Source organism: Diadema setosum, chromosome 22 (assembly GCF_964275005.1).
Source record: "Diadema setosum chromosome 22, eeDiaSeto1, whole genome shotgun sequence".
Lineage (NCBI taxonomy): Eukaryota > Metazoa > Echinodermata > Echinoidea > Diadematoida > Diadematidae > Diadema > Diadema setosum.
In genome coordinates, this window is record NC_092706.1 from 29188668 (window position 1) to 29211561 (window position 22894).

Below are 22894 nucleotides of genomic sequence, written 5' to 3' on the forward strand. Positions count from 1 at the left end.
TAGGCTACGTAATTTACTTCAGACGTATGCGCGTAGATGACAAAACAATGAATTGGCTCTGCGCCCCGCATGTGGCACCGAAATAAAATTCTGTTGCACTGTGATCTATCACTTGAACCAGGTCAAATGATAGACCACAGTGCAGCGCACTTTTGGTTCGTGCGTACTCAAAATTGTAAGTTATATCATGCGTTAGGACTGTGTGGATCAAGAGATCAGCGAAACAAAATGACTATCATCATACAGTGTAACAAACTTTTCTTCCCAGGTGATGTGATGGGCAAAACTACGCTTTACCATGTTATTAGCTCTCGACCAATCCTATAGCAAGATTCTTAGTATGTGAAATATAATCTAAAATAATCACAACAGAGAGTTAGTCTAATTCAAAAGACAATGCATCACCTATACAGCATTCATAATTCACATGTTAGTGATATTGAAAAATACAACTCAATTCTAAAATGGTTATAATGAATAGGTATGTATGATGACATCAAATGAAGAAATTGGTACCATTCATCAAAAGCAAAAATACAACCAAATGAATGGGATAAAATGGCAAAAAAAAAGTTGAAAAAACTTTAACTTTTTCTGTGTACATCTCAGCCATGTTATAGACTTGACAAACCACAAGACACATGCTGCATGCTTCAAATACAAAGGTGTTATGAAAACAGAGTTTAGGTCTTAGAACATCACTTTAACAATAGTGAGTTACAAGATGTGTGATGAGTTTCACTTTTAATGCTGAATGTTGGCACCCTCATTTGGTAAGTTCAAAAGATTGTTTGACAAACTATTGGTAGTGAGAATGCACAGTCACGGGTGAGAAATAACTTGCAGAAAAAAAAAATCTAAAAAATCTAAAACTTGTGAAAAGTACGTCTGAAATGCATTAAAGTGTAAACATTTCAATGTATTTGAATGACCAAAAGTTTGAAAAGTAGGTTTTGTGCACAGTAAAAAAAAAAGAAGAGAGAAATCAGATTAAACTCTGAACTCTCACATCCCTGCACAATGCCTTTCAAAATTGTGAGAAAAAGTAAGATCTTGATTTTGAACTACATTCAGGTCAAAAGACACAGAACATCCTGGAAACAGCCAAAATCATTTGATACCACTGCATAAATTGTAGTGCCAATCACTTTAAGGGCCTTGTACATAGGCAACTAGCTTCAGATTTTATGTTAACTTCACACAGAAGTCTGGAGATTTATCAAATACAGGCATGAAATGGTATAAAAATTGTCCCAGCTGGAGCCAGTAGTTGTACTAAAAAGAAACCCAGTGTAACATGACTTACGTTCACGTGGAATAATGAGCTCGGCTGTTGTTGTCACTACTCCAGCCGAATTCTCTGCATGACAGGTGTACACTGTTTCATCTTCCTCCTGCACCTCTGTGATGACTAGCTCGCATGTGCCATCAAGACTGAAGACAGATATAAACCGGTCGCCCGTCAGAGGTCTACCATTGGCAAGCCATTGAACTGTTGGACGTGGTTTACCAATTATCATACAGGTGAAGGAAGCACGCCCACCAATGTCTACCTCAACGTTTGTCACGTGTCGGACGACCTCAATAAAGATGTCATCTGTGTGCTTATCTTCAGATACATCAAGAATTATTTCCACAGGGTGATGTTCTTCTTCCTCTGTTGGCACTATGATGGTTGTCCTTTCCCTTGTGTCACCTGGCATTTCCTCTTCTGGAGCTGCAAAGTCTACAACAAGTTCACCTACAGCAGGACTTACTTTCTGTTCCTGTGTTTCAATAACTTCTGTTACAGTCTTTGTCACAGTTGTTGATACCTGCTGTGGTGCCTCAGGAGTGTCAAAGATAATTTCAAATGTCTTTTGATCATCTGGCCCTTTTTCAACTGTAACTCCGGTTGTTTCTCTGTGCTCTGGTATTTGTTCCACTGGCAGCACAACTTCTTCATACTCCGGCATTTGTGGCATCTGTTCACCTCCTTTAACATCTACCACGAGTTCGATCGGCTGCAAGGGCTGCCTCTCGCGTTCGATCACGACCTCAGCTCTCTCTGTCTTTTCTTCAGGATAGTCAGATGGTTTTTCAATGTCCTCGATGATTTCTTCAGGCATAATAACCTCATCTTCATACTCTGGCTCTTCACCAGCCATGAGGACAATTTCAGCAGAAACCATCTCTTCACTTATTGCAATAACTTCCTCAAACTCTGGTTCTTCAGGTAGGTCAGCAGGTCCTCTTGGTCTTTCTTGAATAATTCTTTCCTCAGTCACAAACTCTGTAATCTCCGGTTTCTTTTCGATAGGTACTTCTATTTGAATTTCAACAGACTCTTCAGGCAAAACAGCTTGTATCGGAACGGTTTCTTCATCTTCCATTGGTTTCAATTCTTCAGCAGGCTTACGATGGACATCTGAGGGTTTTTCTTTTGGCTTTTCCTTTGGCTTCTCTGATGGCTTTTCTTTGGGTTTCTCTACAGATACTTTAGGCTTCTTTTCTCCGATATAAAGTTCTGCTTTTGTTGAAACCCTTCCTTCCGTGTTTGTTGCAACACATTCAAAGTCTGTTTCATCTTCTTTTTTAACTGGTGATATAAGAAGAACAGTATTCCCATCTCGCTCAATGAGTGTGACAAATCTATCCCCCTTGACAGGTTTACCATGTTTAAACCACTCAACTTTGGGTTGAGGATGACCTGCCACTTTTGCATGCAATCGCAGAGTTTCTCCAACTTTGGTGACAACATCTTCAAGGGGTTTGATGATTTCAGGAGGCTCTTGTACGACAACAACCTCAATACCTTGAGGTTTCTTGACATCCGGTTCCGCAGTATCAGGAACATGTTCTGGCATTTCTTCATATAATTCTTCTGAGAATGGTTTCACTATTTCAACTTCAGGATGTTTCTCTGGTTGTATCTCAAATGTCAGTTCTACTTCTCCAGGATATTCCCCTTGAGTGAATTCGATTTCAGCAGACTCCCGGGTATCTGTAACCTTCTCTGTTTCTACAAGGGTAGTCACACTTTCTGTGACTGTAGTGGCTGTTTGGATTTCTTCCTTGTCTGCTGGCAAGACAAGGATTTCATACTCTGGCTGATATGGAACATCCTGTACATCTACACTCGTGTCTGTTGGGAGCTCGAATGTCAGCTCAACTGGACCCATTGGTTTCTGCTCTTGATCAACGATATCTTCAGATGGTTCCAAGGTGTATGGAGCCTCAGGAGCAGGCTGTTGCATAGGCATTACCAGTACTTCAAATTCAGGACCTTCAGGGGCTTTACCAGGAGCCAGTTCTTCCTGTGGTGGAACGTCTTGTGGGATATCAAATGTTAATTCAATGGGAGCAAATGGTTGACCTTCCCGATCCATAAAAACTTCAGTTGACTGAGGCTTACTAGGAAATTCCTCACTTTCCATGACAGTAGTAATAGTTTCTCTAACTGTGGTGATTGTTTCTTCTTCAGGCTTTTCAAGAGGCATGACAAGCACTTCATACTCTGGCCTATCAGAACTTGGTACTTCAAAGGAAAGTTCAACTGGACCCAGTGGTTGTTGTTTACTTTCAATTTCTATCTGTGACGATTTGGGTGAACTGTCTGGAACATCTTTTCTTTCAACAACTGTCGTAGTAGTTTTCTTCACAGTTGTTATAGTTTCCTCTTCAGGATGATCAAGAGGCAAAACAAGAACTTCATATTCTGGTTCCTTAGGCACGTGCTCCTCTGGCACAGCTTCCTCAAATTCAGGCTGCTCTGCTCGTGGAAGCTCTAATGTAAGCTCAACTGGGGTCAGAGGCACTTGTTTTCCCTGGTCAATGAAATCTCTGCTTGGTACATGGAAGTCTGGTACATCCTCTGTTTCCACAAGCGTAGTAACAGTTTCTGTAACAGTTGTAACAGTTTCCTCCTTCTCCATTGGCAACACAAGAACTTCATATTCAGGTTTCTGGGGAACATCAACATCCTGTGGCTGTGTAGGGAAAACCTGAACCTCATATTCTGGTTGGTCAACAATTTGTTCTTGAAAAACAACCTCCTCGAACTCAGGTTGTTCCTCGCGTGGGGCATCAAATGTGAGTTCAAAAGGAGTGAGGGGCTTTTCTTCTTTGAGTTGCACTTCCATTGTTTCAGGTCTTTTAATCTCAGTAACTTCCGTAACTGTAACTGCAGTCTCCTCTACATGCTCTTCTTGGGGCACAACATATACTTCATATTCTGGCTCTCTTGGTACATCAATTTCTTGTAATCCCCGTTCCTCAACCTCTGTTGGCAGCCTCTCAACAGTTGTCTTTCTTGTGTCTGGAGTGTATGGAAACTCTGCCTGTTCTTTAGGCACATCAAAGGTAAGTTCAATAGGGCCAAGCGGTTTTCTCTTGGTATCAATCACTATGTCACTGGTATGTGTTTCTGGTTCATCCTGAGACTGCACCTGAGTCTTCACAGTTTCAGTCACAACTGTTACAGTTTCTTTCTCTGCTGGTAACACAAGAACTTCATATTCTGGCTCTTGAGGGACAACAATCTCCTCAAATTCACGCTGTTCCTCTCTCGGTATTTCAAATGTAAGTTCTAATGGAGGCATATGTCTATCAGGTTCTTGTTCACTTACTTCTGGGATCTCCTCCATCTCAACAACTGTAGTCACAGTCTCAGTAACTGTTGTGACTGTTTCCTCCTCTGGATGATGTGGTACAACCAATACTTCATACTCCGGTTGTTCTGGAATGTCCTTCACAAAGTCATCCTTTTGTGGTTTGTCTTCCCTGGGAAGTTCAAACGAGAGTTCTACAGGTCCAAGTGGTTTCTTTTCCGTTTCAAGGTGAACCTCTGTCTGTTTCTTTGTTGTTGGTACTCTGTCTGATTCTACAACTGTAGACACTGTTTCAGATATTGTAACAGATTCCTCCTCTGGTACTACAAGTACCTCATATTCTGGTTCTTGCGGGACAATAATCTCCTCAAATTCACGCTGTTCCTCTCTCGGTATTTCAAACGCAAGTTCTAGTGGAGGCATATGTCTATCAGGTTCTTGTTCAATTACTCCTGGGATCTCCTCCGTCTCAACGACAGTAGTCACAGTCTCAGTAACTGTTGTGACCGTTTCCTCCTCAGGGCGCTGTGGTACAACCAATACTTCATACTCCGGTTGTTCTGGAATGTCCTTCACAAAGTCATCCTTTTGTGGTTTGTCTTCCCTGGGAAGTTCAAACGAAAGTTCTACAGGTCCAAGTGGTTTCTTTTCTGTTTCAAGATGAACCTCTGTCCGTTTCTTTGTTGCTGGTGCTCTGTCTGATTGTACAACTGTAGAGACTGTTTCAGATATTGTAACAGATTCCTCTTCTGGTACTACAAGTACCTCATATTCTGGTTCTTGCGGGACAATAATCTCCTCAAATTCACGCTGTTCCTCTCTCGGTATTTCAAACGTAAGTTCTAGTGGAGGCATATGTCTATCAGGTTCTTGTTCAAGTACTCCTGGGAACTCCTCTGTCTCAACAACTGTAGTCACAGTCTCAGTAACTGTTGTGACTGTTTCCTCCTCAGGGCGCTGTGGTACAACCAATACTTCATACTCCGGTTGTTCTGGAATGTCCTTCACAAAGTCATCCTTTTGTGGTTTGTCTTCCCTGGGAAGTTCAAATGAAAGTTCTACAGGTCCAAGTGGTTTCTTTTCTGTTTCAAGATGAACCTCTGTCCGTTTTTTTGTTGCTGGTGCTCTGTCTGATTCTACAACTGTAGACACTGTTTCAGATATTGTAACAGATTCCTCCTCTGGTACTACAAGTACCTCATATTCTGGTTCTTGCGGGACAATGATCTCCTCAAATTCACGCTGTTCCTCTCTCGGTATTTCAAACGTAAGTTCCAGTGGAGGCATATGTCTATCAGGTTCCTCTTCAATTACTCCTGGGATCTCCTCTGTCTCAACGACTGTAGTCACAGTCTCAGTAACTGTTGTGACCGTTTCCTCCTCAGGACGCTGTGGTACAACCAATACTTCATACTCCGGTTGTTCTGGAATGTCCATCACATATTCATCTTTTTGTGGTTTGACTTCTCTGGGAAGTTCAAAAGAAAGTTCTATTGGTTCTAGAGGTTTCTTTTGGGTTTCAAGATGAACCTCTGTCCGCTTCTTTGGAGCTGGCCTTTTGTCTGATTCTGTAACAGTAGACACAGTTTCTTCTGGTTCTTGTGGCACTACAAATACCTCATATTCTGGTCGTTCTAATTCTTGCCTACTGGGCATGATCTCTTCAAATTCTGGTTTATCATCCTTTGGCAGCTTATAGATGGGTTTCACTGTTTCTACTGGTTTCTGTTCAGTTTCTCGCTGCTCTGGAATCTCTTCTGTCTCAATGACAGACGTAACCACTTCTGTTACTGTTGTTGTTTGTTCTTCTGGGAGTCGAGGGACAACTAACACCTCAAATTCTGGTTCACGGGGAATTTCATCTTGTGGTGGGAATATAACTTGTTGTGGTATGTGCTCTGTTGAAAGCACAACTTCCTCAAACTCAGGTTGATCCTTCTTTGGCATGTCATATTCTGGTCGTTTTGGAATATGCTTCTCAGGTACTACCACCTCTTCAACCTCAGGCTGCAAGTCTTTCAGAATCTTGGATTCTAGCTTTGTTGGTTTGTGCTTTGTGGGAACCACAACCTCTTCAAACTCTGGTTGAACTGCTTTTGGAACTTCAAATGTTAATTCAACCGGAGGCAAGGGTTGTCTTGTTGGTTCCACTGGAACCTGATCAGTTTCCACAACTGTACTCACAGTCTCAGTGATAGTTACAATGTCTTCCTTACGATCTTCTGTTGGCACAACAACTACTTCATATTCTGGTCCTTCTGGTATAACTTGTTTGGGCAACACAACCTCCTCAAACTCTGGTTGGTCTGCAGGTATCTCAACTGTTAGTTCAACAGGAGCCAGAGGTCTTTCCTGATCTTGGAAAACCTGAGTTTTTTCTTGAGTTTCAGAAACTTTTTCAGATTCAACAACAGTTGTCACACGTTCTGTCACAGTTGTGACAGTATGCTCCTCAGGCAATTCAGGCACAACCAATACCTCAAACTCTGGTTTCCGTGGAATTGCATCATCAGGAACATCTTTGGGAATATCAATGGTAAGTTCAATAGGACCAAGAGGTCTACCTGGAGTGTCAATGTCCATGCTTGTTGTTTGTCGTTTACTAGGTTCTGGTTTTATTTTTGTCACTGTTTCAGTGACAGTTGTAAAACTTTCCTCTTGAGGTTCAACTGGAACATCTGCCGGTCCACGGGGCCTTTGAGAAATTCTCTCTGGCTTCACCTCCTCAGGAACGCCAACAGTAACTTCAAATGATTTCAAGGGTCTCTCTTCTTTTCGCTGAACAGTGACATGTGAGGTTTCTGTCTTTTTAGGAGTAACAGACACAGAAACCCGTTCAGTTCTTTTGGGTTTTCTGACAGAAGGTGTCTTCAGCTTTCCTGGTGGTATATCTTTCACAAACACATCTGCATACGTTGTCACAGTTCCCTCCTCGTTAGTAGCAACACACTCAAATTCAGTGTCATCAACTTCTTCAACGGGGTTAATCACAAGAACAACACGTCCATCCCTTTCGACAAGAGTTAGGTATCTATTACCTGTTACAGGTACTCCATCTCGTTGCCAGCGAGCTACAGGCTGTGGTTCCCCTTGTATTTGGCACTCAAGTCGAGCTACATCTCCATAGGGAACCTCAATATCATCTGGCGCAAGTAAAACATCTGGTGGATATCTTGTGACTGCAGCACGGGCAAAGGGGAGTTCCTCTGGAGATATTGGTGTATGCTCTGGAATAGCTTCCTCTGGCATCTGGTACGGCTCTTCAGTGTAAACTGGCTCTGTAATTTTCTTTTGAGGCCACTGTGTTGGTTTTGGTGGCTTTGATGGCCTTCGCGGTTCTCCAGGAATCACCAATTCTTCATATTCCATCTTCGGCTCTTTGTCAGGTTCAACTACAGTTTTGGTTTCAGTTCTGACTGTTTCTGTATATGTTTTTCTTGTTCTTTCTGGTTTTGGCAAATCCAGAACAAGCTCTATTTCACGAGGTGGCTGTGGTTGTGTTTCAATTTGGATTTCACTCCTACCCCTTTCAGGAACAACAGGGCTTGGTTGTGGATGTACCTCCTGAACTGAAGTTTCCCTGACACTTGTTTTTCGGACTGGGCTAATATCCGGTGCATACTGAGATGGTATTACTAACTCTTCAAATTCAGGTTGGAGCGGTATCTGTGGTGGCGGAATCACTTTTTCAGGTCCAGGCTTTATGTCTTTCCTAGGAGTTCTGGCTATTTTGAAAGATGGCTTGTCCTCCACTGGCTTTGGTTTCACATGTTCTGGACCAAGTGTAATTTCTTCTTTGGGAGCAGAAGTAAATTGCATTGCAAGCGGTTCATGAGGCAAAGGTTGCTCCACATGAAGAACTTCTTCAGGACCAAGGTGGATTTCCTCTACTGGAGCTCCTTCAAATGTCAATTCTAATGGTGTGGGAGGCTCTCTCTCTGCAACCTTCTCATCAGCAACCTGCATTCTTCTGATGGTTGGCTTGGGGAACTTAACATCAAAAGAAACAGGGCGCTCCTTTGGCTGGAGTTGTTCACGTCCAATATCAATTTCTTCAACTGGCTCTGTTGAAAAAGTGAGTTCAAGCGGCTCATATTTTTGAGGAAGCACCTTTTCCGGGCCCAAGATGACTTCTTCTACCTGTTGCTGCTGTTCAAATGAAATATCAAGAGGAGGAGGCTGTTCAACTTGTTCTTCACCAGGAACTATTTCATATGGTTCTGGAATATCAACATCAATTCTCAGTGGTTCTGTATATCTTGGCAGTATTTCTTCCTCTGAATATTCAACAGCACTTGGAGTTGGTAAGTCAATGGAGAAACCCACTGGCTGCCTCGGCTCCTCTGGATACTCGATAGAGTATGACTCAATAGGTTCTGTTTCCTCTTCATCTTTCCTCTGAATTACTTTCTCAGTGACAGTGGTCGTTTTACGTCGTGTGACTGTTTCATACTCCTCTTGTGGGTGTTCTTGCCGTGTGTCAATAACAAATTCAATAGGTGCAAGGGGTACTTGCCTATCTATGTCAAGTGCTGTTCGCTCTCGAAAGTCTGGACGTCGTGGTTGTGCTTCCACTGCAGCTGTTTTCCGATCCAGCGGTGGTCTCACACCATCAATAATGAATTCAATTTCTTGTGAAGTTGGTCGTTGATATTCAGGATAAATGTCCATTTCTGATCTCTGAGTAGTTACATCTGACAAAGTATCATCCTCATACCGTGTTGTGATGGTTTCTGTTACTGTGGTTGTGGTAAGTGTTTCTGTCTGATCCTCTGGCGAAACTTCAGCATATGAAGACACAGCGTATGGCCTTCTTGCTGGAGGAATATACATCTGCCTGTCACGAGACGGACCAATCTCTATTTGTGTGCGATGAGGGTACTGCTGTTCAGCTTCACTGTCAGTCGTGTAAGTTTCAGTTGTGACAGTTTCAGTGACAGTTTTCCTGGTAATAGTCTCCTGAGTAGTAACTGTAAGATTAGCAAAAGTTGAAACAGTCCCAAGTGGATTGGTAGCTCGACACTCATAAACTGTTTGATCGCTTTCTATGACAATCTTTATGACAAGTGTACACACACCATCTGGTGTCACAATACTCTCAAATCGGTCACCATCAATGGGGCGTCCATTTCTCAGCCATTGGACTCTTGGTCTTGGAAGACCAATTATGATTGTCTGCAACTGAGCTTCTTGACCAAGAACAGCTTGGGTGTCTTGAAGTTCTTCTACTACCTGAGGTCTTCCTGGCTTGGTTGGCTGCTTTGCTAGTGGTTTCACAGCAACTTCAGGTTTGGGTTTCCTTGGGGTTGCTTTTGGCTTGCCAGGATGTGGGACTGGAGCCTCTTGTATAGGCATGTAACCTGGAACTTCTTCATACTCAAACTCGGGATAGTCTGGTTGTGGAAACTCCACTGGAACTTTCACTGGAGATTTCTTTGATGGATGAATATGATCTTCAAACACCTTTGCTGGTTCATGAGGAGGAGGAAGGTTTTGAAGTTTCTTTAGATATGGAGGTCTCTCAGGTTGCCTAATCTCTTCTGCTGCAAATGGAACTTCCTTTATTTTTGGAGGAGGCTGTGGTTCTTTGATTTCTGGCCTGTAGTACATAGGTTTTTTCTTGTCAGCTTGTATTGGAGTTTCATGCACCTTTGCTGGGGATTGCTGCAATGGAATTTTGTTCAACCGGTCTATCAGTGGAAGTTTTTCTTGTACAACTTCTTCAGGATAGACTGGGGTGTCGTGTAATTGTGGCTGGGGTTCTGGTACAGGTATTCTTTCTAAAGCAGCAAGTGATGATGGGGTTCTGTCAGGAAATTGTGGAGATGCTTCTACTGGTGGTTCATGAACATGTGGTACTGGCTCAGGAACTGGTAGATCTTTGAGCCTTTTGACAGCAGAGTCAGGCTTCATAACAGTACTAGTAATGTCTTCATGAATGGTTGTTGGTGGATGCATCTGCTGGAAAGGCATCCTCACATCTGGCAGAGGCTGTGGATACAGGTCCTCATATAGCATTTCCTCCTCTACTTCCTTTGGTGCTGGAATCTTGTCAAATGCTGGCTGAGAAGACGGAACTTCTCTGTTAACAGGCAAAATTTTTTCATCAACTTTCTTTTTCTGTGGATAAACAGGCATTCGGATTGGAGTCTCACCCGGACGCTTTTGATCTGGCACAACTTCTTTTTCTGTCACTGTTGGGTATACTTTCTGGGTGAGCATGACTTCTTTGGTGGATCTTTCAGCTCTTTCAAGAGGAATGGTCATTTCCGATTGTCCTGGACTCATTGGAATATTTACTTCTTGAGTGACTCTCGGTCGTGGTCCATACTCTCGTATGATCTCATAATCCTCCACACCATATTGCTCTGGCTGTGGATGTCCAACATCTGTTTCAAATGTCACTTCATGCATCGGTCTAGGTGGTGCCCATTGTCTATCTCGAGGTCGAACTTCCACAGTAACACTCTCTGTTCCACTAGTCGGCTCTTGTCCCTCTCTTGATATAGTTGTCCTCTTCTTAGTGGTTGTTGTAGTGGTAACTGTGCGAACACTTTCTGTGTCACTCTCTACATATTTCTCGACACGTTCTGTCCATGTCTCCTGCTCTGGTTCTTCTGGGATGGTGGTTATTGTCTTGGTGGTAGTTTCAACAACCAGGTCGGCATAAGAGATTGTTTTACCAAGTTCATTCACCGCTTTACACATATATTCTGCATCATCATCTGCACATACATTTGTTATGATGAGTGTACATGTACCGTCTTCTTCGTAAGTCACAATGTACCGTTCATCATGTGGAATGGGACGCCCATTTTTGTACCATGTGACAGTGGGCCGTGGCTGTCCAACGATCTTCACCACAAATCTTGCTGTATGACCTTCTGCGACTTGGATAGATTTCACCTCTGAAGTGAACTTTGGCTTGGTTCCATGGACAAAGAGGGTCTGCTGCTCTCGTCTCTTCCTTGGTCTTTTCCCTGCTTGTGGAATGGGTTTGACAATGAGATCTGCAAAACTTGAAGCCTCTTCACCAGCGGGATTCACAGCTCTGCATTCAATTTCAGCGGAGTCATCTCGTGTCACATTGGTGATGGTCAATGAACAGTGTCCCTGATCATCATAGTGCAATGTGTAACGTCCTCCTGGATGAATCTCTATGCCATCGCTAAACCAGCGGACTTGAGGCAACGGACGACCTGTGACCCTGGCATCAAATTTAGCTGTGCTGTTCTCCAGCACCTCAATGTCCAAGAGTTCATTTAGAAACTTTGGTGGCTTGTTCCTCACCGTACGATATGTGCGCTCCGAGTACTCTGAGGGGGCGTCAATATCACTTTCTGCGACCCTGGTTGTGGTTGTGGTAGTAGTCTTCCTCACTCTACGAATCACTTCTGATTCAGAGAAAGCTTCATCTCCACTTACAGTTCGCATTTTGCCAGCTGAAATATCAGGAAAGAAAAACAATATTCTTTGTGACATTAAGCCCAAAATTATCATTAATTACTGATGAAGAATCCATCTCAAAATGAAGCTCATGGCAACCTGAAATGGAGATGCATAAATATTTGTTATCTTTAATAGAAAGACTGAAATGACTCTATGGATTTGATTATATATCGCAATGCATTCCATACTTTTTTTCCAAGATATATTCACATTTCATAAATTAGCATGAACCTTTTTATGGAAATAAAACTGGCATATCATTACTATTAGCTTATTATCATACCATAAGGAATGTGTGAAGTCAAGTGCATGTTGTTTGAATATATGCACAAGAAAGGCAAAATTTGCCAAATTGCCAGTTCATTTGTTTAAACTTGAATGAAATTAGGACTACTCAAGCATTTGAAGTTTTGATTTGAAGTGCTGATATGTAAGAATTAGTAATTACATGTCGACTGTGCATTAACACAATACTACAGTACTCTAGCATCATGTCATTAATACTTGTACATTAACCCATTGAGGACAAGTCCCAAGCACATTGAACATGTATACTCGGGCAAGTGTCTATGGGAAATGCATGGTGTAGCAAAATCGGCCCATCCTCAATGGGTTAAATATGATGGATATACTTACGGCGCACAGTCAGTCGACAAGTGCATACTGCTGTTCCATAGGGATTGGTTGCTCTGCATGTGTAGTCACCAGTATCCTCAGGAAGTGTTACATTGATGAGCAGTGAGACCCTGTTGCCATTGATGATATACTGGAAGTCTGGCGAGTCTTGGATAATCTGGTCATCCTTCAACCAGGTGATCTGCGGGAAAGGATGTCCGGTGATGATGCAGTCCAGTTGAACACTCTGGCTCTCAGTGACCGTGGTGTCGGTCACCAACCTCCGGAAGGTTGGCGGTTCAGGCAAGGCCTCCTGGAACCCTGAGATATTGAGAGTGATGTTGATGTTGGGCATCTGCTGTGGAATGGTTTGTCCATAGATCTGAATGGGAGTTCCTGGATATCCTGGTTGTCCAGGAGTTCCAGGCTGTCCAGGGGTTCCTGGTGCGGATCCTGGGGTGGTTGGCGTCTGAGAGAATCGCTGACTGGTGAAGGTCATTCCAGGAATTTCCACGTCACTTTCCTCAGTCACTGTCTCAGTAACAGTTTTTGTTGTGGTGGTCTTGGTTGTTGTTCGCCTGGATGTGGTTGATAACTCCTCAGTTGTTCTTTCCACATCAGACGGACCACTGACAACCTCTACAGTTCTTGTGGTGGTGGTGGGTACAGGTCCTGAAAGAGCATTTGTATCAAATAAAGAAAACTGTTAAACATATACACCATTTGTATCAGCATTTATCCTCAATGTGCCAAGGAACTTAAAGTAGCTGCATCTTGCCAAAGTTTTACAATGGCATTAATATAATTTCTCCCAACTTGACCTCATTTAATAAATTTGATGGTCCACAAAGGCATAGCAGTGCCTTAGTCCATCAGGACCTGGTAGAAGTACATTTGTACCAAGTACGTCATGGATAAAGTACATCTGCAATTTAAGCATAATTCTTGCATATTTCTCCATTGTGAGTAAATGATTTGTATCTACAACTGAATTGCCTTTGCATCACAATATCAGGTTGCCAGACAAGGTGCTTTGTTTATCTTACAAATGGAGTTTTTAAATACCCCTTGTATGTGTGTATATACAACTATACAGGGCTCGATATTAGCAGTGGCCCAATGGTCCAGGGCCACTAAAAATTGGTGACGAGCCACAAAATGTATCTTTTGGTGGCCTGATTGGGTAACTAAGATTCAAAATGGATTGTTACCTTTGCTTTTATTTCAGGCCACTACATATCTTTCTTTTTTTTTTTGGCCACCAAAATTTAATATTGAAAGTTTTTGCTGGCCAGAATGGGCCACCAGAAAAAAAGTTAGTATCGAGCCATAGCATATTTATTGTCATTTCTTTGTTATAATGCAAACTACAACACTCTCTCAATGTGTTGTCTGACCTTGCGCAAACTGCAGACCCTGAGTAACCTGGGAGGTGACTGGGACGGACACACCCGGCGACACCGTCACACCAGGAGCAGAGACGGTGTGGATGCCAGGCTGAGGAACCATGCCATCCTGCTCCAGGTTGATGTGGATGTGGAGATCCTGATGGGGCTCTCTTCCATCCATTTGGTAGTGGTAGGTGGATGCTGGGAACAGAATTACAAAAGGTACAATATTCCAGATATGTGCAAGAATATCTTTGTAGGGAAAGTTCTATGTGGAATATGTGCAATGAAGCCTGCACTTGTAAACCAATAAATCATTTCTAATAGGCACCTGATGTTCCATGCACTGTTCCTACATGTATGAGGAGCAAAATGAGGAAGCTCCTAAAACAATTAAGAGCTAACATCTTCTAATGAATTCATAATGTTAACACATGCTTTATTGACATGTACTGTTGAAATGTATTAATTGCATACAGTCAAACCTGCCTATAGTTGTTATCCAAGGAAGATGAAAAAAAAAAAGAGTCCACTATAGACAGAGTCTATTTTTGTGACCATATTCCAGTAGGTGGATGTGAAGACAGGTTGACTATACTTACATATTACACTTATTGAACATTATAATTTTAACGTTTGCACATTCTTTCTGTTAAAAAATCGTATTCGATCGGATGAGAAACTAATAAAAATTTCACGTCAAATAAAGATCGCACCTTTTGTGGTGCACTGAAACAAAGGTCAGTAAAGGGTTTTCTGTTTCTCAAATAATACCAGAATTATATGACAACATCTAATTACATCTTAACATACATTTGTATACTATCCCTGAATATGTATTTGATTTTATTCAACTTAGCCTTATAAAAAGCACTCAGATTTAATGGACCGATGGCATTACACTGTAAATCCCCTCCAAAGAACTAGGTAAAGACGCATGAAGTACTTTGTCAAGAGGCGCTGCTGCTGTTGCAAGTAGACTCGAACCAAAGGTCTAACATTTGAGGACCCACGGTCTTAACCACTAAGTCATAATGGCTCCTCCTATCAACAAAACGTATCTCAGTTTACCCTTTTCTGTGCAAATGAGTCAAATGTCAAATATGCACAAATCTCACGCACATACCTATGGACAGGTAATATAGCAACACACAGAGGATTAATCAAGTAGTACAACAGTAGATGCTCCCTTTCATAAAAGAGATGTTGGAATGGGATGGGGATAGATACTCACGTGCCACGGTCAGCTGGGCAATGGATGTTGCCTCGCCGGCCTGGTTGGTTGCCTTAACGATGTATTCACCAGAGTCCTCCGGATAGACACAGGAGATTTCCAGAATACAATATCCATCTTCCGTAATCCTGATTGTGATGCGGTTGTCCGGACGGAGTTCCCTTCCACTCTAAAATGACCGAGAGTCAAGCACTTTGTTCACAAATATTCCTTAAAGAATCACACAAATGGTCATCAGCTCATGAGCTGTGTGGACACTGGTGAAGAACATATTCGCCAAAAATTTGTGTGCTTAAAATTGTTCTGTTGCACATGTCTCCATAGACATTGACCAAAATGGACATATATAAGGCTGCACCTGCAGCTCATGAGCTGTGTGGACACTGGTGAAGAACATATTCGCCAAAAATTTGTGTGCTTAAAATTGTTCTGTTGCACACGTCTCCATAGACATTGACCAAAATGGACATATATAAGGCTGCACCTGCAAGGCAGGAAACTTAGATTGATTTAACATGCTTATACGTACATGTTTATGGTATTTTGAATAGCAAAGCGCTAACAATCTTCAAAGTGGTGACAGTCAAAAACAGTCATAAATTGCATCTCCAAAATAATTAATAAAATTCAAATTGCTCTTTCAGCATAAAACTCAAAAGACGGGGAAAACCCCTACTCAATATTGAAACATGACAACTTGAAGAAAAATTAAAATGAAAAAAAAAAAAAAACCTATCAGTACTACCCAGAGGAATTTTTGATAAATGTGTAATATGTAACATGCAATAACACTTCAAGAATCAACAAATATAGATGGTACAATGTAACCTGAAATGTATTAAAACCCCTTTTTTGCAGGGGGGGGGGGGGGAGGGGTGTTTTTTTTGTGTGTACATGTAGTTGCAGATCTGATAATGTATAAGTTCAAATGCATATGTCACATCTCACCTTATACCACCTGACAGTTGGACGTGGGTGACCACTGACGTGGCACTCGAAACGTGCCGAGCCTCCTTCCACGGCCTCCTGGCTTGTTAGGAAGGAGTGGAAGGACGGTGGTTGGACGGGTCGAGGGCCAAGTGGGGTTGGCTCCCTGGGCGCACCAGGCGCACTGGGTCCTGGTACCCGGGCCGCCGGTGGAGGACCACCAATCCTGAAGGTTGGGGGTTCTACCTGGATCTCGAGGTCTGATGAGTAGATGTCTTCAGGTGTTGTAGTGAGAGTGGACTGGATAAAGCGTTGGTGTTTGGTCTCGCGAATGACGCGCTGCTCTTCATCTAGAGGATCAGTTTCACAATGTGTTAATTGAGGTGACATATAGGTGTATGGCTAAATCTAAGCAAACAAGTGTTGTTTGTTTGATTGTTTAGCATTGTAAAGCGCTTCGAAACGTGCTGTATTAAGCGCTGAATAAATATTTCATATTATTATTATTAACACCCAGACACAACCTACTCTGGCATGGACATGGAAAACAGCACTCATCTGCATTGGTAAATCGTTATTAATTTATCACACTATTGGAGTCATCAATGCAAATGATGACTACACTTTACCACTTTTCCACTGAAGATGCTACAATGTACTTCAAATCAGCTCTTATATACGAGCAGTGGTCAGTGACATATCCTTTATCTTCAAGAGATATACTGTGTCATGAATGTATAAAAGCAAATATTATTGAAAATTGTAGTCCCATATATCCCATTACTTCACATTTTGCATCATTATTTCCAAATCACTACAAAACTCTACATACAAATGTACATGAAAAAAGAATGAGAGACTGAGTATATTTGACAACAAATGACTATTTGTGACCCTGCACCACAAAACACACAAAAAGTCGCTGGACATGGATTTTTTTTTAGATAAGAGCAGATTCTGAAAGAGCAGACTCTAAGCTTTAAAATGATGTATAACTCAATTCAAATGGATTCCCCTAACCTATATAAATATTGGGAAGAAAGCGCACACTCTGGAAAAGTTTGAACTGAGAAAAGAGGCTGTGAAGTACAGGGTCTATTCAAGTGCCTAATCTTAAGTAAGCCGTGCTACCCGTGCCATGAATGGGACAAAAAAAAACTTGATGTAAGCCATTGTAGCAACAACAATGAAGGGATTATTAGATTAAGCTGAAATTAAGCATGCTTGATTAACATATTCTGTTCATAATAGATGTCAACTTTCAAAGCAGTAGCATCATCTTTCCAAAAGTTATTAGAGTTGAAAGTGAAGAGTGTGTAAAGGATTTTTAAGAAATTAAAAGGGGCCTCTAAGAAAAACCTGATCACACTACTTTACCAAAAAAGGGGTTGTAGAAAAACTGCTGAAAACCCACTTTCCCATTCAATTTATGATCCCAAACTTAGGGATAGTGTAGAAGAAGAAAAGCTCTTTCAGAAAATATGGAAAACTCAAAACTGACTAGGTTGACCTGTTTCACCTTTCTTGAGTCCTCACATAAAATCAAGGGGTGCGACTTTTTGTTTGTTTTGTGATGCATGGTCACATTTAGAAATGTCAAAATGGGCAGTTGGGAAGCCTGCAATTTACTTCAGTCAATAATTTTGCTGCATTTAACTGGTTCCAATGAAATTCTAAGATCCCCATAGATATCTAACAGGATCTTCAATGTTCCCTTTGGTAATAGGTTAAAGCACAGAATGCAAAAAATTTGGTTTCTTCTATGAGCTAAATGTTCTTTTATGGCAATTATATAAAACCTTGAATAAATATCAATACCTTCAACAATGAGCTTTGCAGTGCAAGATGCCAAACCAGCGACATTCTCAATCTTGCAGGTGATCTTGCCCGAGTCACTCGGTGCCACCCGCACGAAAGTCAGTGTTGTGGTACCGTCTGGTTTGTTCTCAATCTTGCAGTTTGGAGAAGGTTTCAGTTCCTGTCCATCACGCAACCATTTAATTGATGGCATTGGCTTGCCGGTGACCTGCGACTCGAAGCGTCCAGCCTCACCAGGTTTAGCATGGCAGTGGTTGATGAACTTCAAGAAGGTTGGCGGTTTCCTCTCCTCCGGTTCGGGAGGCATGAGTACATAATGTTTGGTTTGCATTGGCACTGCTTTGGTTTGCTGGGTGACCTGTGGTTTGATTGGTGAGGTCTTGGACACAGGTGGTGCCCATGGTGCAGAGGGCTTTGGTGCCACGTCTGGTTTAGCGGGCACACTCGGCTTCGTGGACGGCTTTGGCATTGTCTGTGGCTTGGTCGGAAAGGTCGGTTTTGCTTTCTCTTTGGGTTCAAACCGTGATTTCAGGGATGCTGTGATACTTGGCTTCGGCGGACCAGCCTGGGTCTGGGTGTGAGGAGGCATGTGCACCACCGGTGGTGTCTTCATGTCAGTCTGTGGTATCTCAGGCTCGGGGTCCACATGCAGCATGGGCTGCGGTAGCACTGTAGCTTTGGCTGGGGGCGCCGGCCTCCCCACCTTGGGTTCACGGTGAGGGGATGGCTTCCTCGTTGGGGACAAGTCCTTCTTCATTGGGCGCACAGGCGAGGTGTCCTTGTATGCATAGGCTTGTGCTCTCTGTGCTTCCTCAATCTTTGTTTGAATGGTCGTCTTGGCTTGTGTTTTGGTCATGGTTACTGACCTGTCCGCAGGCTTCTCCTGACTGTCGTCAGTGTGTGTGGCAAAAGGATGACCATCGTCATCCTCGCTCTCCTTCCGCATGCGCTTCTTCTTCTTTGGCAGGATGAGGGTTTCATCGTACGGCAAGATATCATCGAGGTCAACGTCAGTGTCTGAGTCCATGCCAGGGTCTACACTGGCACTGACATCCCCACCGTACGACTCACTGAAGCTCAGGAGGTTTCCAGCAGGCGCATCAATGTCAACTAGAGGTAGGCAAGGGAATAGATGGAATGGATGGAAGACAGTTTGGAAATTCTATTAGATTCCATACAAGATGATTAAAGGCTGCTGCACACTATGCAACATTCAGTCACATAATTGACAGACTTTGAATCCAAAATAAATCACAATGACCTCAGAATAAACACGCTTATTTATTTTAGATGCATGCAAAGTCGCTTAGTCGTGCAACTGAAAGTCCTATATTAGTGTTTGGTTGCCTCAAGATGAATTCAAGTCCAAATGATGACTACTAATTATTGATTTATGATCAAATTCTTAGAAATTTTGGACCTAAATTAGCGCTAAACTTCATTATGTATGTATATAATCTAGATATGCAAACAGCTTTGTGTCTATCTACTGTACATGGTATCTACATACACCTATATATATAATGCATATTGTATGTACATTGTACACTTGAACATACATACATAATACATACAATTGTAATTCACAAGTATGCATATAACATATAATTGCATATCCATGCGTATGCTTGCATATGTGTACACACACACACACACACACACACATACACACATGCACACACCCAAAGATATTGTACACTCCATTTACCCGAAACTGCTATTCACATGATGTTGAATTAAAAAATATTTCCACAACTATGTGGCTGATGTCATATACCCTCTTTGAGCAACACAATAAATGAACTCATGGAAGTCTAGTGTGGAGCTTAGCACTGACATGTTCCACAACTGCTCTGTCTGTTTATTCTATTTGTGTAATGTAGTAGCGTATATCTTTTATTTCATTTTATGTGTCTATATAATCTGTAACTGTCATTAAGTACTCTGAATGTCTCTGAATCTACATTTGTATATTCTTATGTATCCAACTCTACAAAGGGGATCACTTGTCTCAAGCCTATGGCTTTCTTTGTGAACTCCCCGACACATTTTACTCTGTATATATTTCTATTTTCACGATTATCAATAAAGTGAATTGAATTGAACTGAACATCATCAAGCATACACTCACATCTTAATGACGAAAACTATCAAGACGTTTGAGCAAATTATGCGTAAAATATCTTATTGAACTAATGTCTCAGAATAATTTTCTACCCAATAAGTAGCATTGTGTAATATATTGAATTTACTGACTGTGTATACGTGTGTACTTGTATGTACACAAATATGTACACATACATATCGTCGCTGGGGTGACAAGACTTCGTATCTCAAAAATGTCAAATTTTTTTTTTTAGCTTAATGGTCAAATAATGGGTCAAGTGATGTCTTGGCCAAATCCTATTAACTGTCTTACTCCAAAAATGAAGCCACCATGACATGTCAAAGAGAAGGCTTTCCCATTCACTATAGTGCTTTGGTCGCCATGTTTTTTCGCTCTCCTGAACATTTGACAATTTTGAGATACGAGGTTTTGTCACCCCAGCGACGATATGTTGAGCAGTGAAATCAACATTGTAGTTTAATGTTGGCTTGAAGAAATTATACAGTGGACAGTAGATTCAAAATTCCTTGGCTGAAATTCTTTGCTTGCTTGCTTGTTAATACAAAAAGTACTTAATCATTTCTGTGACTACAACATTTATGCATTTACAGAGTCTGGATTTTCAGGGATCCTATAAGATGAAATGCAGTATCAAAAGTCTAGACAGGTCTGTGTATAAAAGTACTCCTCATTACTGCACGTACACTGTACTTTTCATCTAACAACTGGGCCTTGTTTCACTCACATATAGGAACCCTATTGAGCCAAACAATGAACCCAAAGTTGGGACAGATTTAGATCATATCTAGTTGGGAAGAATGCATAGACTTTGAAGATGAGCTATACAATGTGGCAAGGAGGGCACAAGATATTGTTCTAAAATGGCCTAGTGGAACAGTTCCTAAATTATGAGGTCTGACTGAACTATAGATTGACCTTAAGAGCTAAGTGAAACAGGCCACGGATGGTAATGTAATCATTTAAAAATGTGCGATGCTGCTCATTAATTTCACATAAAATATATACATGTATCCCAACAGTATGAGTTCTTTTCTTAAAGTACTGTCAGACATTTCAGTGTTCATGTAGACTTATATTTAATTACAAGACACAAACGAATCAAAGGTAGTCAAAGACATTGCCTAGTAAAAGCCAGAGATTTACCTGACATGGCAACTAAAATATGTGTTAAAAATGTAATTATAAAAAAGATGTATGCGAGAAGTTTGTCCACTGAATTTCTAAAAACAGTCATGATTTGTAATAGCTCATTATCTAATCCATTGTTAATCGAAAAACATATGGCTTACAATGTACATGTACATTGTACGAGTATCTAAAGAAGTGCGAATCTATTTCTAGGCATAACTAACATTCAGATTGGGCTACTAGTAGGATGCACTAGTAAAACGACACTGCAAAGACGAAACATACAATTGTACTTACACATTCACACGCTTCACTGGCCACAGGTTCAGGGTGACGATGGTTAGTCCACGACAGATGGAAGCAGGCAGGAGACACTCGGGCAAAGTGGGCGGGCGCATGCACACACACACGGGCAGTGCATTGTGGGATACGACATCCGGCCATGCATGTCATGCTTTTTATCATGCAACGAGATTGTGACAGCAGATTCTATCGCCGCATCTAGTCTAAATGATATGAACTATGATCACAGACTTATCACATTGCAAGATGTGTATACATACTGGATATATACATGTATTATACCTTGTAAACTAGTTTTCTATGTACAATGTAGTACTGTCAGTTTAGAAAGTAATTTCTATAATTATTTTTTAGACAACCTGGTTACACCAGGTTGTAAATGCATTGTCTATGTTTATCATAAAATCAACATGTCTTTGAGCTCTAGCTCTCTTAAGGATTTTCTTGGATTGTTTTTTAAAATAAAAATCACTTTAGATTTCAGATTTTCTTCAAAATATCTTTTCCCTTAAAAGGATTTTTGGCTACTCATCATCATGAAGATATTCATTATTCTTGATTCTTTATGCATTCTTGGCACTTTAGGCATCTGATCTAAAATGTTTGCAACAAGTATCTACTTTTTTGTTTTATTTAAGGCTATATATAAAAATATGTGAATGAAACAAAGACAAACAAAACAAAACAAAACATAGTACATGGAAAGCTGTGCAATAACAGCAGGCTGTATGATGGATATATACATGTACATTTCTTCCACAGTAGTAGCTCAGGGCCATATTATACCACACCATGGTGACACAAAACACAAGATGTACATGTAGGTGCGTCAAAAAAAAAATCAACACCAAAAAAATCACAAATGATAGGCAGGGATGCATTCTTTTCAGTCCATTCTTTTTACAAAATTAAATTTTGTCCATATTTCATTGTTATTGCTTAGTATAAATCCTTTCAAAAAAGCATACTGAAAAAAAGCTTTTATCACCGAATGGAGTACTTTTTAAATCGATCAATGTTTTCATCTGGTGCATAAAACATAGGCCTACTGTGATTCTGTTGAAGTCCTCTTAAATGTTTTTGCTGATGCAGATTTTCTGATGTAAAAATTACTAATATTGTCCAGTGTGTATTTGCCATAAATATTCCAGATTTTGCATAGATGCAGTCTTTGCAGATAAACATTCCATATCTTTGGACGAGCATAACATTAAAAAACATATATTTCATGGTGCATTATCTAATCGGCTCTCTGCACTGTTGTTCCAAATTTTATTAAGTAATTGAATGTGTCAACTAAAACAGAAGAAATACA

At 41.2% G+C, this 22894-nt stretch overlaps 2 protein-coding genes across 2 annotated transcripts in view; both read right to left on the minus strand.

Annotated features, from left to right (window-relative positions):
• LOC140245282 (uncharacterized) overlaps nucleotides 1–9569 on the minus strand; it is a 34517-nt gene extending 24948 nt beyond the window's left edge. The window contains exon 1 of the mRNA XM_072324867.1: nucleotides 1307–9569. Within this exon, the coding sequence (XP_072180968.1) occupies nucleotides 1307–9422 (8116 nt within the window). The 5' untranslated portion in view covers nucleotides 9423–9569. The remainder of the gene's footprint in view (nucleotides 1–1306) is intronic.
• Nucleotides 9449–21298, minus strand: LOC140245284 (uncharacterized). The gene is made up of 8 exons (XM_072324868.1): nucleotides 21292–21298; nucleotides 18021–19130; nucleotides 16224–16552; nucleotides 15276–15444; nucleotides 14051–14242; nucleotides 12675–13325; nucleotides 9668–12031; nucleotides 9449–9486 (listed from the first exon to the last, which is right to left on the minus strand). Exons 1-8 carry the CDS (start codon nucleotides 21296–21298, stop codon nucleotides 9449–9451), a joined length of 4860 nt encoding a protein of 1619 aa, XP_072180969.1.
• Nucleotides 21299–22894: the final 1596 nt, after the last annotated feature.